The following is an 18,834-nucleotide window of genomic DNA, read 5'->3' as shown; positions in this document are numbered from 1 at the left end:
TGACTTCAAACGCATACTTTATGTAAACAAGAGATTAGAGATAGATTTAATGAGCCCCTACTGTATGGTCAGATAATTCTGCTTTTGGTGTTTTCTTCACTCCTTCATTCTTAAATTTCATAAAGTTACATGTAAATGCAAGCAGTAAATCGAAAATATAGGCCTCAAGTGTATTCATAATTTGAAGCCTTTTGTGTGTCATACATATTTTAAAATGAAAGCTGAAGGTGACCCTACATACTACCAGCAGAAACAGGTCATTTTGATGCCCCAGGTCAGTGACAAACCCCTCTTAAAATCCTAGTAAATACCCAGGTTGACCAGTGACAGTGTGGAACCGCATCATAACATAGTTGGGCTCTTTGTGGCACAACATATTCATTTCTATAGTAGGTGTAGCCCAGTAGTGGCAGAGCACCTGGGGCCGATAGAAGGAGATTCTTATTGGCAGCCCTAAGGCTTTTATGTGATATGTGGATCACAGTACTGGAAGTAGTTGAGGGATCTGGCAAGAAAGCCCCATTCACACTTGTATCCCATTGAGCTAGGAGTTGTGAAGACTGCTGGACACAGACTCAGCTGGCTGGAGGTAGAGAAAGCAGATAGTAGAGTAGGGTAAGCTACTGGAGCTAAGAAGGAAGTAAATTTGGTTATTAAAATGACCAGTACAACCAGTGACCCTATAAGAACTGTAACAAAAGCGCTATATAGGTGCCTGACCCAACATAGATGGACACGGAGGCACGTATAAAAACGAACAAACTTTTTATTCTTCACCCGTGGGATACGTCTTCCCCGTAATCCCCACAGGCACAACACAGTCCCAAGTGTACAAATAAGCACTTCAAAACACACCACACACTTCTCTCTTTCAGCACCACCACTCCTCCTCTAAGCTTCGTCCTCACCCACCCGACTCTGGCCAATGAGTGGTGGTTGCAGGCTCCTTTTATTAGGTACTCGTAAGTGCTCTAGGTACTTGATTGCCAACATCCGGCTGCATTTCCGGGTATGGCGAAACTATTGCCCTCCGGTACCCAACAAGGCAGCACCAAACTCCAACTCCCGTGAAGCCCTGCAGGAGTACGAGGCACCGCTGCAACCCAGGGAGGCTGCCTTCTGGCGTCCAGGGGGAGATATTGTGTTTCCCATGCTTGCTCCCCTAGAACATATGCTGCAGGGGCGTCCTGGCTGGGCATGGCCGGGGCGGCCATCTGTCACAGAAGTTACAATTAAATCTTTAGATAGACACTAAAGGAGTACATTTACAGTTTTTTCTGTTATTAAGCTTTGTGTTCTCCTTTGTGAACATAACCTTCCCTTAACAAATCCCACATATATTTTTGGCCTATTTAGGTATTTTAGGCATGGGGATGACTTGTGAGCACCACTAATAGTCCACAACACATAACTGCTGTATGCCCTTTATTGGCAGGTGCTGTAAATACAGATTACTGGTTTGTAGCTGCTACTCCATTCCATACCAAACTTCCCTAACACTGATCTCACCTTCCCCATTTGCTCGGGTGCATTTTCTACTTGCCAGTGAGCCTTTGGACTTCTACCTCCCACTTCCAAGTCAACTTTAGGACATTTATATCCTATATTAGGATTGTATGTAGGTTCATAGTTCACTTTTGTACTGCCAGGGACCCAGGAACATTTCAGCCTTTGGCAGCCACAGATCCTTCAAGCTGACAGTGAGGTCCACAGTCCAACACTGGGTCATTCCTGCCTCTTCTCTTTTGGATTGACCACTTGAAAGGTGCAGATGCCATTCCAAAATACACCAGCGTCTATTTTGTAGCATCCAGGGAATAAGTGAGACTCTCTACTCCACTAAATGGGACTCAGACTAGTTCCCTTTAGGGTAAATGAATGAACTTTAGTGCAACAGCCATAGGAACCATCCTACCCTAGTATGAAGGACCTTTACACGACATGCTGTTAAAGCTTCCTTTTGTGGACATGAAGTATTATTTTATGTATTACTTAATGCCACTACAGAACAAATCTTGATCATTCGTTAAAAAAGAGACAAAAGTCTGAAGGTTAACATGACCTCAGCAGATGTATAGCTCAGTAATACTTTCATGAAGAAAACTCAAATATACAGTAGTGCAAGATTGTGATGGGAAGATTAGCTGTCACGAACCTGCAGTTTGCGTGAACATTTAGTATTCTGCAGTGCAAAGAACATGATTAGGGGCCTGGAAGATTCAGCTAAACATTTGGTCTGGTCTGATAAAACCTGGCTTATTATGCAGCATTCCCCCTGAATGTAAAATTTTTAATTTGTAGCATGCAGTGATTTTATGCAGCACTCAGTCTGCATTAAACGTGGCTGAAGAATAGTTTTAAGGAAAAAATGTTAAATGCAGGTGTGCTGGCTGTGACTGGCTGGCTAGCCCAGAGAACCTTTTTTCAAAGGCTTGACCACCGGTTAGGTTATTTTGTCTTCTTTGCCAGAAAAAAAAAAAAAGCCAGAGAGCAGTTGTAGGCCTCTAATGCAACTTTTTCACAGACATGTCGTTGGAAGATGCTCGTAAATTTGAGATTCAGATGCAAGTGGCAACAAACCAAAAACTGGGATACCAAGAGACATTGCCTTCCTGCTCCACAATGTATGTTTGTGTTTTGCTTTTCTATTTTTTAATCACTTTTTCAGTTTGATTATTTTGATTTAACTCATTATTAATTGTGTTATTATCATCATTAATGTTTTCATTTTTTAGGCTTTGTTGGGGCAGCACTGTGGTGCAGTGATTAGTGCTTCTGTATCACAGCTGCAGGGGCCTGGGTTGTTGTTTTCTTTGTGAAGCTTACACATTCCCCCCTTATGCATGGTGGATGATTTTATTTCAGTCCCACGGTGTAAAATATGCAATGCTGTCTGGTAACAGACATTGACATACCATCAAAGCATGGGCACAAGATGATTAGTTTCCTTCAATTCTGTGATGGAGCTGGATAGCTTATTTAACTCATAAAGCCCTAACAAATTCATGGAAGCATATCAAGCCCTGGTTCTGACAAAACAAACTAGAACTGTTTAGTTTAGATTGTTAATTATTATGAATCATTTTAGATTAATTAATTTATTCATATTCCACTGCTTATCTGAAACTGGGTCGCAGGGATACCAATCTTAGCATTGAGGCCCATATATTCCTTGCCACCTCATACTGTGGGATCCCAAGATGTTCCCAGTCTATCGGGGAGATATAATCCTCCCAAAAAGCCATGGGTCTTCCCTCAGGTCTCCTCTCAGCTGGCTGTGCCTGTAAAAACTCCACAGGGAGGCATCCATATTAGATGCCTGAACTTCCTCAATGGGTTCCTCTCGAATCAATTTAGATTAATATATTTATTTATATATATATATATATATATATATATATCACTTAAATTTATACTGATCTGTTTCAAATAGCTGATTCAAGTTAGACACTGGCATTGTAGTATACTAGCTAGAGTACTACACTTTACACCCTCACATTACCTTTTCATTCTCCATCTTTCTCTTATTTCATAACCCTGAATAACTTACTTAACATTTCTGTTTTAAAATTGTAAAGATATACATGTATAGTATATACAGTATAATAATGGATGTAAAAGGCAGCATAGTCAAGTGCCTGGCCATTTTCCTTAAGCAGTTTGAATGTTCTCCCCTAGTCTGCCTGGGTTTTCTCCCATCATCCCCAGAGATATGTGGGTTACATTAAATGGAAATTCTACATTGGCCTCATGTGACTGTGAGTTGGTTGTCCATGTGATTGGACCAGTGATGGACTGACATTTGGCAAACCTAATCCCCTCCATGACCCTGATTGGAATTTATCAGGTTTTAGAGTGATATGTTTTGTTGCAACACACTCTCACAGTGCCATTTTGGAACTACTAGTTAACCTAGCCAACACCTCGTTGGTTATGTGTTTAAATCATACCTGAAAAAAAACTTATGCAGACATGAGAACATCATTAAAACTCCACATTGACCATTGCTGGGTGCAAAACTTGAACCGAAGATACGGAAGCAGCAGCACTACTCACTGCAACAGTGTGTTGCCCATGTTATGTTATGTTATGTTATGTTATGTTATGTTGTGGATTAGGTAAGTTTGTGCTAGAGGGCAATGTTAAAAAAAAAAAAAAAGGAAATTATCTCAACTGATGATAGAGACGCAATACACTCCAAACTTAACTACAGTAAATCAGGGAGAACAGTCACTTTGAAAATCCACACCACTCCTGAAATTCCCTCCTAACCCCGTACCATATGTCTTTTTAATATGGATTATGAGAGATAACAATTAAAAAAAATTCCAAAAGCATAGCATTTTTTTTTCATATGTATCGTGTATCCATTTTAGGTAAAATGTACTATAAAACTGATAGAAGCAGATTTAAAAAAAAAATGGTTTTTCTCTAATTATGTAAACTTCTTAGAATTTCTGTGTAAGTTTTAAATCTGTCTTGCTTCTATTTTTTGTTTTAATTCTTTCTGTTGCTGGATGTACCTGAGAAAGCAAATTCCATGTTTTCTTGTGTAAACATGACATGCATACATTATACACACACACACACACCAAGCACACACAAGGGACAATTTAGAATCGCCAGTGCACCTAACCTGCATGTCTTTGGACTGTGGGAGGAAACCTACGCAGACACGGGGAGAACGTGCAGACTCCACGCAGGGAGGACCCGGGAAGCAAACCCGGGTCTCCTAACTACGAGACAGCAGCGCTACCCACTGCGCCACCGTGCCGCCCTACATACATATATACATAAATATATATATATATATATATATATATATATATATGGAACAGTTGTACTTTGGCTCTGTGCTTATCTTTACAAGTTTACATGAGATGTGGCAGTTAAGAATATATTTGTTTCATTTGGCAGTGCCAAACTAGGAAGTAACAGAGAAGTATTACTTCATATCACTGGAATTATCTACTGAAAACAAAACAGCTAACTCTGTAGTAAGGATGATTTTTGTGGGTGGCATTGGAGTCAATCACTTACACAAATGAACTAAAGCTCCCTATCGTCTCAGCATTAAGTGCCATGATGTCATTATCTGAAATTCCAAATTAAAGAAAACACTTTTTTGATTCATGCAAGTCCATATTACATTAAAAGCAAATATTATGTGATTAAAAACTAAAATGAAATGGAACACAGTGTTCTGCAATGACCAGGACTCAAAATGCCTACGTGAATTTAGTAGACTTTTACTCAAGTGCCTTATTATGTGCTTCATGATCTTCATTTCTTGCTAAGCCATGTTAAAATAGTTTGAATTTTATAGAGCCCCTAAACAAGCAAAAAAAAAAAACCAAGATCACAAGATCTTTTTGCGAATGACCACGATAGTGATCCTGGGATACACATGTCCCTTTAGGGGCTTTGTATATTTCTGATAGACATCTGTTCTGCCTCTGTAGCTTCCACAGCTGTTTCATTTTGTAGCCTATCAGAAAGTTGACATGGAATTCATAGCCCTGTATTTTGAGCTGGTTCTTTCCCACAATGACATCATTTGAATGCTTGTAACCTGACATTTGAAGTAAATTCTGAGCTCTAAAGGCTTGTTTCCCTGAAAAGGTTATGGAGACATTGAAAACATGCATGCAAAAAAGTGTCTATGTGCACACGACAAATAGGTTTCTTTTTTTTTGCTCATGTCCCTTTAGTGGCTTCATAGAACTTACTGCTTCAGAATTAATTTTGTTTTTTTTTTTATTTTACTATGAAACTAGAGAGAATGTTGATCAACCAATGAATGCAATTTCCTCTGAATAGCACAGGGTATTGCATATTACATGATGATGTGCCTGCTCAGCTTTTCGTCATGGGTCATGTCACATTCACTGGCTGAGCTCCGATCTTCCAGTGCAGTTGTGTTTGCCCCCTTTTCTGACAGCCAGTAATGTATTGCCAGATAGAATAGTGCTTTACCAAATGTTCTGCAGGAATCTCTGCAGTTCAGTTCTTTTTTACATTCTGTTATGGTATGTCAAATATGAGACATCAGACAGAAGACCTTCTTTTTTGTTTGTGAGGTATAAAACATACCTGTTCCTTAACTTGTCACTACATTCTATGCATTGTACTTCCAGATGACTATTCATTGCTTCATTGGTTGTCAGTCTCCTGCGGCCACAGACCACCCCTCGACTAACGAGAAAATCTAGTCCATTCGATTCTATCCTAGTCAGTCGCAGACTATTGGATATCAGATTTTAGGTATGTCACTATAGACCGGGGTGTCCAACTCTGGCCCTGGAAGACCACAGTGGCTGCAGGGTTTTCATTCTGACCCTTTTCCTAATCAGCCAGCAGTTTTCACTGCTAATTAACTCATTTTCCCTTCATTTTAATAGCCATGTTTTTAAGGATTCAGTTGATTCATTTCTTCATTGAATGGCAGCCAAATAGAACTGAGATGTGAACCGAGCAGACAGATGAGAAGCTGAACTGGGGCTTCAAACTCCAGCCAATTTCACTCCAACCAATCTCTTAATGAGAAGCCAATTCTTGCTGTTAATTCAAGCCGTTATTGAATATCAAGACTTGTTGCTGGTCTCGTTCTGCCACAGCAGACTTTTGATTTTCTGTTTTTTTCTAAGACCACTGTCAAGATGTTTTGGTGACCTGAGCAGACCAACATGACCTTTACCTTTCTTTATTTTCAGGTTATCTGGTCATGTGGCAGCTTGTTTTGTGTCTCATTATTGTTTGGCTGCTCATTAAGGAAAAAGAAACAACTAAGTGGTCTAAGTCATGTCAGTTAAAACGAAGGCAAGACAAGTTAATCAGCAGCAAAAATGGCTCACTAATTAAGAAAATGGTTAGAATGAAAACCTGCAGCCACTGCAGCCCACCAGGACCAGACTTGGACACCACTGCAGTAGACAATCAGCTTCACAGGATCATGCCCCCTACTTACTAAGATAGTGCAAATGAATGCTACTACTGAAAATGGCTGTAAAAGTTGTCTAATGTGACAGAGTGGTACAAGGTGTTGTTAACAGGAGAGTCAAAAGTTCAATCACAGCAGGCCACAGCACAGTGTCTAAAGGACATCACCTAATGAAGTGAAACAGGACAATCAATTGGAAACAACCTGCTATTATTCAGGTACTCACCAAAAAGAGGTCAGATGACCGAGTTCTGCCATCACATTTACATAATAGTGACTGCAAATACATTCATTTGATACTTAGGAGGTGTTAGCTGATAATAACTTCTTATGCTTTTTCTTTTGTTTATTAATCCATGGTGAGGAGACCCAAAAGCCTTATTTTGTTCTCTTCACCTGATACATTTATGGCTTTCTTTTTTCAGTCGTTTTTTTGATGTCGTTTTTGATAAGACCAATGCATATCAGTCAATTATTGATCCACTTTTCTGAATATTTGTCATCCAGCACAGTGACATGGAATGACAGGTGACAATGTTGCCAGCTCTTTGCAGGGCACATTCAAGTACACACACTCATTCATGGTGAGGCATTGAAGAGCTGCCAGTCAAACTAGAAGTTATAAATGTACACAGGCAAGGTCTACATGTCACGTTCTCTTGATCAGTGGTCTGGCATGTAAGTAAGTCCAGCAGCTAATATCTTTTTGATTAATTATCTAAACTAGAACTATGCCACGGCACAGTGGCAGTGGGTAGCACTACTGGCTCGCAGTTAGGAGACCTGGGTTCGCTTCCCAGGTCCTCCCTGCGTGGAGTCTTCATGTTCTCCCCGTGTCTGCGTGGGTTTCCTCCCACAGTCCAAAGACATGCAGGTTAGGTGCATTGGTGATTGTAAATTGTCCCTAGTGTGTGCACATGCCCTGCGGTGGGCTGGCGCCCTACCTGGGGTTTGTTTCCTGCCTTGCGCCCTGTGTTGGCTGGGATTGGCTCCAGCAGATCCAGCAGTTAGAATATAGCGGGTTGGATAATGGATGGATGGATAGAACTATGCCCAGATGTACTGCACCTTTTCTCCAACATTTGAGCTTGTTTCTCCCTTTAAAACAGAGATACTTTGAACACTATTCACTTTTTCTTTTAGTCCTTCATTATTACAAACTTTTTTTTCCAGAGTGATACTCTCCTAGAACTTCATTGACTTGGTGTGCTCTGTGTCTCCGCATGTCCACGTGGTTAATTGTCAGCTCTAAAGTGAGCATTGGTCTGTTGTCTTGTCCAGGGTTGGTTCCTGTCTGACACCCATTGAGCTGGCAGGTTAACAACATGGATGGTTTGTTCTATCATTGATGTGCAGCCATAATAAGCTACACCTTAACATTCAAAAAAGTCACGGAGGTAATCGTGGATTTATGGAAACAGTCGCCTGCTTACCCATCACTTGCTATAAATGGCTCAGGAGATGGGACGACAAAATCATTTTAGTTCCTGGGCACTGGGCTGTCACAAAACCTTAAGTGGGACAATAACATCACATTAGCCCATCAGAGAAAGTCAGCTGATGAAATTAAATCTCCCTCAAGCAATACTGGTCCAGTTCTACCCAGCCATCATCAAGTCCATTCTGACCTCGTCTAACTGTCTGGTTTGGTGCTGCCTCTGTTCAGGCTAAGGCCAACCTACAGCACATCATCAAAGCCTGTGAATGGATCATAGGCTGTAACTTACCGCACATTGAAGTCCTATACAGAAAGATCATTGCTGATCCGACTCACCCAGGGCATCACCCATTCCAAAGACTCCCCTCTGGCAAATGTCTTTGTGTAGTGAAAGCTAACACAACGCGTCACCTAAACAGTTTTATTCCACATGCAGTTATTCTTACTAATCAGATCTGAAATTCTATTTAGTATGTATGTATACCTACAGGGGGCAACACAGTGCCACAGTGGTAGACCCGGGTTCGCTTCCCTGGGTCCTCCCTGCGTGGATGTTCTCCCCGTGTCTGCGTGGGTTTCCTCCCACAGTCCAAAGACATGCAGGTTAGGTGCATTGGTGATCATAAATTCTCCCGGGTGTGTGTGCCCTGCGGTGAGCTGGCGCCCTGCCCAGGGTTTGTTTCCTGCCTTGTGCCCTCTGTTGGCTGGGATTGGCTCCAGCAGACACCCGTGACCCTGTAGTTAGGATATAGTGGGTTGGATAATGGATGGATGTATACCTACACACTAGACTGCATAGACACTTGCATTACTATCTCTTAATTCTTTGTGTATGTTGTATGCAACATCATATTTTATCACTTTATATTTTATCTTCTTGTATTTATCTTTTTCATTCTGTGTTTTCCTTGTATGTTGCACCAATATTATCACATTAGTGTACCTGGCCAATAAAGTGAATTCTGAATCTGATTCTTTCCTTTCCAAAGTTTATATGAAGTCTGGAGACTTCATTTATGGCAGTACAGTGACATCTAGTGGATTGTGGAAGCATTTCTGGGGGTTACATGTTGCCTAAATTATAATGACACAAAACATTGAGGATTGTGGACCCTCGCTTGGTAGATGCAGACTCTTATTGCAGCCACGCTCTTAACCAAAAGTGAACTGAAAGCTCTAAATGAATTTGTGGTTGGATTAAATTCTGATTGGCCAAAACTCCATTTTAGGATTTGAATTGATTTACATCATTTGCGGTATTTTGCTAGACATTTACAACATCCAGGTTCTTCTTCTTCCTCTTCATTTTTTCACACTTCCATGTGGGGATGATGAGCTTCATCAGCCTTCTCTATACAGCTCCAAATCCTGTAATAAAGCTAGCCTGCCTTGTCAGGGTCTTTAATTTATAAATACATTTATATGCTTGATTCATAAGGGCAAATAAAGTGTTTAATTTATGTGTATTTGATTTATGAATAACTGTGGGTTTCCTGTGAACGTTTTTGGTGGTTTGTTTTAGAGGTGATGTTTAGTGTACAGACGCAATAGGTTACTAACAGTAGGTGTTCTGTAATTATTTAAAGCATTAAATATACTCTACTTGCTATTGGTTAACCTTTATCAGATGTTTTATGGCTGTGAGACACATAACAATTGTTAGAGTTGGCCTTTTAAAACTAGAGAAGGTTCATGGTGCAAGAGGTGGGCACTGCCTACTCATGGCACTTTCATACCTCCCATCTTTCTCACAGCCCTGACATCTTCTCCAGTCTCTGAGCCCATTGACCATTCGACCTCATGGCAGCTGTCATCCACCACTGGGGTCAGGGAAGCTCTACTGCAGCTACAGTGGCATGAGGCTACAGCTGTTTCTAGTAGCCCCTAAACTTCTGAGCCTTTAATAACCCATAAAATGCCAGACCACACAGGTAGTCCTCATTCTGCTTGTCATATTCAAGAAACAGGCGAGTCATGTCCACTCCCACTTAAGACCTTTAATAGCCAGGTGGTCTTGCCAGTGGTCCATGCCAGCTGTGTCTTCCCTAAGCAACCAACTTTGTCCCTCCCTCAAAAAGGAGGAACCCATCAGTGCCATACAGTGACATGATGCTTGCTGCCTTCAGCCTCTTGTTGCCAGGCTGTTTAAGCTCTTTCAGTGAAAAGAAGACATCAAAATGTCACTTTGTCTTTGTAGTCTGTGTCAGAGAAAGGACGAATGGCTTTCACAGTTCAAAATGTAAGTAGGAATTATACCAGAAGATGAAAGATGGGGCAACCAAACAAAAGGGCAATAATAAAGCAACATGACATGCACAAAATGAAAAGCTATTGCTCAAGGAACTGGTTTTCTTTCTTTCCAGTGAGTCTTTCCTGTACTTTCACAAAGTGCAGACACTAGCCGAGAGTGCAGCATGCCCTGGTAGAATATGGTTACTCAGGCCATATGAACCTTCTCCAATGATGTTGCATGCACGTTGGCTTTCAAACAGCAACACTTGATGATGTCATAAGTGAATTCCATTACACAAATTAAAACAGAAATCATAATTTAAAAGATTGAAGATCCTCATGACTCTTGCCATCCTTCCTTAGCCCTTCTCATCTCTTGAGTACATGGTCAAGTATCTCCAGTACCTAGTGGATAACTCACCTTCCGGCATCTTGAACTTATGTGGCAGGTTCTCATCTAGGCCAGGGGAACTCGGTTGCAGTCCTGGAGATCCAAGATGGATGCCTTTGTTCCAACCAGTTTGCACCATAAAAGAGTTTACCTGTCCATTCCAGCGTGACTGCCTTTTCCCTGTTAAAGATTTCTGTGGAATATGACCATGCACTTTGTCATCATGGTAGCTCTCATCCTTGTGATGACATTTTGCAATTTGAACAGAGATATACTGTGTTCTGGTTAATCAAAACTCTGTACGGGAGAGAATTACAGCAGAAAATGATTTTGAAGCTGTCCGCAATACTATTCTTTTCAAATAGATGGCGGAAATCATTTAAATGCCAGGAAGACGCCTGTTGATTCATGCGCTCTCAGTGAATAAGATGGTTAAAGAGCAGCTCACATTATTAGGTTGTGGCTCTCCTGTGTACAATCTCCTGATTCCACAGAGGCTTCAACCTAAGTGAAAATTATAGCACACTCCAAAAGCCTGAAAGAGAGCTCTCATCCATTAAAAAAATTCACACTTGCTAATAGAAAATCTCTCATCTCGTCATTTTAGAGTACTTTTCTTGGTGAGAATGGCAGCGCGTAGAAATCTATAACAAGACGAAATAACATTTTAAAGTGACACTGTAAACTCATTTAAGTGAGAGGTTCAGTAATTTCTACATTAGTTTCTAACAATAATGGCAACACATTCATTTGTCATGGGAAATTATGTTCTGAAGTGAAGCATCTATATGTATATGAAATGGTAATGTATGTCATGCAAAGCACTGGGCCTTAATCTTGGGTCTCAATCGAGAGCCTGTGATATGCATGACAGGACCAATGAGTTGGTCATGCAAGCTACCTCGGACGCGAAATTAGGCTGTAAATCGTTCTCATAGCGTGCAGTGGTGTCCTTTGGCTGACCAGAAAATAACAGCAACGTGGGCACACAGCATTGCTGACTTGAAAACAACTGTGGCGACCTCTGCCGACAGTGAAGCATCTTGCACTGGCCGACTGATCGCTTTCATCGGAAATGCCAGTCCTTCTCTTCAAGTTCAACAACAAGTCATACAGAATCAATGAATTGGATGTGCAGGTTTCCACTGCCAGACTATTGGACTTCAGGTTCCTCACACATATGTGCCATGTCTGCCAGGTGAAGCGACATTGGAGGACATTGAAGAGCACTGCAGCAACCATGACCTGGGGTGCTTTGTTTGATGAGAGGCACATAGACCATCTTTCCTCAAGAACCAGAGGTCCAAGTGTTACTAATTTTTGTTATGAATTTAAAAGAAATACAACCTAAAAGGCCCTGTGGTGGGCTGGCGCCCTGCCCAGGGTTTGTTTCCTGCCTTGTGCCCTGTGTTGGCTGGGATTGGCTCCAGCAGACCCACGTGACCCTGCAGTTAGGATATAGCGGGTTGGATAATTGATGGATGGATAGACAACCTAAAAGCATAAAAAAAAAAAATGTCCACTTTGAAGTGTCAAAGATTTCACTTTCAGAAACTATTTCTGAGAAGTTTTTTTATGACAAAAACGAAATTGAAAGTAATTAACTTAATCACAGATTTTTTTTTTTCCTAGTGTAGGATTCATTCCTGTTCACCTGTCTGTTCACATCGACTGTCATGAGTTTAATTTTTCTTATGTATAAGCAAGTAAACAAGCACTAAACCACACACGTGTCAGAAGCCTTTTGATGCAACATTGCCTTTTTACTTCTTCATAGGGTGCTTTTCCACATTTTTTCAGAAACCGGGGACTTTTCATAAACTCAGGAACTTCTGTAGCATTCCCGCTACAGGAACTCAAGCCATTTGTAGTTCCTGGTACTTTATTGTATGTCTTTTTCGTTCAACCAGTGGGCGGGGCTCGGGCGATGAATTGGGCTGATTGGTTGAAAGCAAGCACTGGCACTATGTGTATCCAGCAGGGGGCGCTAGCTGCCTTGTTGGAATGAGTTCATTTGCAATTGCGGCGTGTTACATAACCTGAATCTATATAGATATGATATTAAAATGCGATACCCCTCCCTTAGTGATACGGCGCTAAGAAATCGCATAGGAGAAATAACTTAGCTTTCTTTAATGACGGATTATGCTGCATAATAGACGAAGGAAGCCATGACAAGAACCCAGTTCGGGAGTGGGGGCCCAATGTGTAGAGTCTGCTGAGCTGGAAGGATTTTCTGGATCAGATGAGGTTATCTCCCATCCGTCCGTCACCTTCAGAGGTGTGCCGGGCAATGTTCCAAGGCTTTATACTCTTTCTTCACGTGCAGACCCCTACTTGGGTGAATCATACTAGTCCACTCAAGGCAAAGAGAATACAGTTTTAGCTGACTTTGACACACAAAACTAGTATATTCGCAGTTGTCCCTGTCTTGTCTTCTAATGCTTGCCTAGCAGTTCTTATATGGTGAACTCCTGTGTGCTAAATCTGGCGTTTGTATTAGCTGTGCATGTAAGTAGAAAGAAAAGGCGATTTATAAATGTATATTTGTACAGAGCACAGTGACATATCAAACATATACACTTATTACACCAACCTGTTAGTACAGTTTGGACTTTGGAGGGTTAATGGTGATAACGACACCACATCCCTCTTGATAGCCACCTCCCTGGTGGGCGGCTTTGAAGCACTCAGGTGATCTGCCAAACGTGCCTTATTTCATATCTCATCACTGTTCTTTGCACATGACATATTTGGCATAAAGGTTCATGTTCAGTGGTGGGAATGCAACACATGAAAGTGGCCAAGGACCACAAGAGGCCCATGGCCTACATCGTACAGGAACTTAATGGTTCCTACAGTGGGATAGCACTTCTTGTCGGAAGAGCCGCCGGTATAACATGACTGCTCGTATATTACATCTAAATCCTGAGGAAGATCTTACCTTACGTTCTCAGGTCACTTCCAGAAGGACAAAGGCAACTACTACGAGGTGTGATCAAAAAATATGGTGAATGTTGATGCAGAGCACCATCCAAGAGCAATGCAAAACAATTCAATGCTGGTTCTGACATGTCCATCCTAGGGCCAAGTTTGTGACCAGTTTGACAGCGTCAGTCATTTGTGAGCCACTGTTGAGTTCAAGTGTGTTTTTCAAGTTTGTCGTTAATAATGGACATCGAGCAACGCATTAACGTGAAATTTTGTTTCAAATTGCAGAAACCCATCAGATGTTAAAATCGGTTTATGGTGACACTGCACCGACAATTAAGTCTGTTTACAAGTGGTTTCTTCAATTTCATAATGGATCTAAAATCAATAACCAAGGAAAATGTTGAAATGGTTTAATTCTTCATCATGACAATGCTCCTCGTCACACATCCTTTCTAGTACAATGATTTCTGTCCAATAAAATCATTACGCTGTGTCCACATCCACCTTATTTGCCGAATCTGGCACCGTGCGATGTCTGCCTGTTCCCTAAATTGAAAATGGTCACGAAAGGCAAACGATTTAAATCCATTGAGGACATCCAGGCAGCCACAAACAGCCCAAATAAAGACCCTCGAAAGAAAACTTCCAGAACTGCTTGGCCAAAGTGGCAGGAGCGTTGGGGTAAGTGCATTCGAAGTGGAGGAGAGTATTTTGAGGGTGACTAGTAAACATTTCTCTTTTTGAAACATCCATCCATTATCCAACCCGCTATATCCTAACTACAGGGTCACGGGGGGTCTGCTGGAGCTAATCCCAGCCAACACAGGGCACAAGGCAGGAAACAAACCCCGGGCAGGGCACCAGCCCACCACAGGGCGCTTTTTAAAACATTCACCGTATTTTTTTGATCACACCTCGTATCTTCACAAAACAAGCTGCAGGAAACCGGGCAGTGAGGTGGAAGACCTGCAAAGAGATAAAGAGCACAGCAGGAGAACGTTTAAAATGGCGTCATCTTATAAAAATGTTGTTTCTGGAAGCAACTTTGATGCACAGTTTTACCACATGTGAGCAATCGTAAATGGAGATGAATAGGGCGAGAAAAATACAAACTTGAAAAGCGATGCATTGGGTAAGTTTTAAGGTTTTTTGCTTTCATGTTTCAACCGGTGCCACTACTTACTGTAGATGCCATTATAAACCACAAGAATATGCCCAGTATGTTTTGTTTTTTTATTCATAAAAAATGCTTCACTTGAAAATGTGTACCATGACTTAAGATTGACCTAAAAATACCAAACCTATCATTTAACAAGGACGTCGTGAAGGTTTATTAGAAAATGACTTCACTACGTAATCAACAGCCTTTTAACATGCGCTGACATCAAGTGGAAAGGGATTTTTTTTTTTCTTTTCCCTCTTCTGTGCTGATGGGGAAGCGAGGTGTTTTCACGCCGTGGGGTTGACTTTCCAAATAAACTTTAGTAACGGGAGAACATTATGTGTGAAAACAACATTAGTCTTCACGGTAAAATGCTTTAGACAGCTCTTGTCCAATTTTTAAAACCAATGAAATCTTACTTATCTGCATGAAGCCAAAATTCTAGCCCTCTGCAGGAATCAATTACCCACGTCACGATGATTTATGTAGCAGAGGTTTGTTGTGATGGATGACTCTAGGTAATTTCTGTCACCAGTACGGCTTTTAGACACAATGCTATTAACTCCACTTTGTTCAAAATGCCACCCAGTGCTTCAGATTGCATTGGATTGCTGCTCACGTTTTTATTTTCAGTCAACGTTTACTTGCTGAGGCCCATGGAACTGACTTTTATGCTTTTTTGTTTCTTTCCAGATATGTCAATGGAAGAGGTGCGGGAATATGAAAGGCATACGCAGCAGGCCACAAATGAAAAGATCGGCTTAGTCACCCCTACTATTTCAATCAGCGAGGTGAGCAAGCCGTCAACAACCCGCAGTGCCCCCACCAGCACACCCTCCACGCCCGTAAACGGAGATCCACCCGAGTTCCTCAATGTACCCAAAGACAGACCACGCAAGAAGTCGGCCCCTGAGACACTTACTCTTCCAGAGCTGCGGGAATGTACGCTTCCCAAATAGTATTCAGCCAGTATGGACTTCAACATCGTTTTCTTTCACGCTGATTTTTGTATTTTTGAAGCTAAAGGAAAAGTGGGAAAAGTAAAAGACTTGATGCTGGTGAAACATTAAGAGAACAAAACTTCAGAATCTTGAGAGGAGTCCATGCTTTCAAAATCCCTAACATTAAATAAACCAAATGTCAAACCATCAACACTTGGACTTGGAAATTGGTGGGGAGACCTGGAAGTAGAATAGGACTGTGGAATCTTCACAAAGCATACCCTAAACAAAGTCGCTTAGTAACGGGAGAGAGGTGGTGTTAACAAATTCATATTTAAGGCTGCCTCGGAGATGTCATTAGATCCTGTCCTTTATGAGTGGCCGTAGCTTCTGTTCAAAGGTTATTGTCCCACAGTATCGTTCATGTTAGCATCGCAAGTGTTCGGAACGTGATCATGTGGAAAATAACTTCACTTTTATTTAAGTTTATGAAAATTGAAAATTTAGCTTAATTCCCAACAATTTTCCTTGGAGTAAATCAGGCGGTTCTTAGTCACGGTCCTGGAAGGCCACATTGGCTGCAGGTTTTCATTCCAGCTAGTTAATGAAATGATAATGAAACTTGGTATTTAACTATTTGGCTTGTTAGTGCTTTTATTCATCCAAGAGAAATGTTTAATAACACTGTAGAGCCGCAATGACTGCAGGTTTTCATTCTAACCCTTTTCCTAATCAGTGACCAGTTTTCACTGCTAATTAACTTTTTCCCCATCACTTTAATAGCCCTGTTAGAAGAGTTCAGCCCTCTGAATTGATTCCTTTCTTCATTAAATGACAGCCAAGCAGAAATGAGATGTGAAACGAGCCAACAGATGACCAGCTAAACTGGGGCTTCAAACTCCAACCACTTTCTTAATGAGAAGCCAATTCTTGCTGTTAATTAAACCTGTTATTTAATTCCACCTCTTATTCCTGCTCTCATTCTGCCACAGCACACATTTCAAAAACGGTTGTTTTTCTGTTCATTCTAAGAGCACCGTCAAGATGTTTTTGGTGACCTGAGAGATCAACCTTACCAAGACCATCACCTCTCTTTAATTTCAGATATTGTGTGATGGCCACAGGAGAGCTGGTCATGTGGTGGCGGTGGCTTGTTTTGTGTCTCATTATTGTTTGGCTGCTAATTAAAGAAAAAGGAACATCTATGGGACTTGAGTCAAGTTAATTAAAGGAAGTAATCAGCAGCAAAAATGGCTCACTAATTAAGAAGATGGTAAGAATGAAAACCTGCAGCCACTGCGGCACTCCAGGCCTGGAGTTCGCCACTCCTGCTGTAGAGTTTCCTTATCCATGTGTTTTGTGGACCAGAACAGATTTAAACTTAACACTCTTTTCAATTCACCACTCATTTATTTCTAAACATTTTTTTTAACACAGCTACTTCATGGTGCTTATACACAGGTATAAAATGAAACACATGAACTGCAGAGCTCCAGGTTTATTGGTTATCTGCATTTCATTATTAGCTACTGTCTGGTTAAGAAAACAGGCAACAATTAAAACTGAAATGCAGCTGCCAATAACTCAAATTCACAATTAGGGGTTCAGGATTGTAACAGGCAAGATAACAAATTAAGCCCAAAAAGTATATTGCAATAGTAGTAAATAAATTAGTTCTTATTAAGAAAGTGGAAGAAGTGAAAACCTGCAGCCACTGCGGACCTCCAGGACTGTAATGGAGGACCTCTGATCTACAAAGTACAGTGATGCCCCGCTGTATCTCGCCCTCGCAATATCGCCGTAAAATGCAATAAGTGCATCTACCTGTAGTGTACAGTCAACCCTCGTTTATCGCGGTTAATCCGTTCCAGACTCTGCCGCGATAAATGAATTTCCGCGAAGTAGAAACCATCTGGTTGTATGGTTATTTTTATATATTTTAAGCCCTTATAAACTCTCCCACACTGTTAACATTATCAGAGCCCTCTAGACATGAAATAACACCCTTTAGTCAAACGTTTAAACTGTGCTTCATTACAAGACAGAGATGGCAGTTCTTTCTCACAATTAAAAGAATGCAAACATATCTTATCTTCAAAGGAGCAGCGCTCGCTAAGAAAAGCAAACAATCAAAAAATCATTACGTACTTTTAAGTATACAGAAGCACCGCGATAAAGCGGCATTTTGTAGAGGAGCGTCCTATCTTCTAGGCAAACAGCCCCCTCTGCTCACACCCCCTCCGTCAGGCAGAGAGAGACGGAGAGAAGCAAACAAAACAAGCGCCACGCGGGAAGCATATCTTATAGCATTGAGGAGTTTTAGTTAATATGTAATACATGCTCTGATTGGGTAGCTTCTAAGCCATCCGCCAATAGCGTCCCTTGTATGAAATCAACTGGGCAATCAAACTGAGGAAGCGTGTAACCTAAATTAAAAGACCCATTGTCCGCAGAAAGCGGCGAACCAGCGAAAAATCCGTGATATATATTTAGATGTGCTTACATTTAAAATCCGCGATAGAGTGAAGCCGCGAAAGTCGAAGCGCGATATAGCGAGGGATTACTGTACTTTGCAGCCAATTTATAACAAAGCGTACAGTTTTCAGCAGTCACTACGGTAGACAAAGAGTTTCGTGTTACTGTACCATGTTATTGGTTGAAAGAGACTCAACCAGTCAGAGCAGGATTTGCATTCTCTTGGGCTCTGATAGGCTGTAACGTGTAATCTTGCAAGAACAGCGAGCGTGGGTCCCCGACGCGTCTCAGTTCTCTGCGTATCGCATACTTTGCTTGTAA

General features: G+C 41.3%; 1 protein-coding gene across 2 annotated transcripts in view; it reads left to right on the top strand.

Moving 5' to 3' along the window:
• Nucleotides 1–16,812, top strand: part of LOC120542724 (cytoplasmic phosphatidylinositol transfer protein 1-like) — a 161,456-nt gene extending 144,644 nt beyond the window's left edge. Inside the window, exons 10-11 of one of the 2 annotated variants that reach the window (XM_039775362.1) lie at nucleotides 2,525–2,624; nucleotides 15,791–15,922. In XM_039775362.1, coding sequence (XP_039631296.1) covers nucleotides 2,525–2,624; nucleotides 15,791–15,821 — 131 coding nt within the window. In that variant the 3' untranslated portion in view covers nucleotides 15,822–15,922. Of the gene's footprint in view, nucleotides 1–2,524; nucleotides 2,625–15,790 lie in introns of both variants that reach the window. The other variant, XM_039775361.1, reaches the window with a different exon arrangement.
• Nucleotides 16,813–18,834: the final 2,022 nt, after the last annotated feature.

Source organism: Polypterus senegalus, chromosome 13 (genome assembly GCF_016835505.1).
Source record: "Polypterus senegalus isolate Bchr_013 chromosome 13, ASM1683550v1, whole genome shotgun sequence".
Taxonomy (NCBI): Eukaryota; Metazoa; Chordata; class Cladistia; order Polypteriformes; family Polypteridae; genus Polypterus; species Polypterus senegalus.
This window is presented reverse-complemented; position numbering and strand designations above follow the sequence as displayed.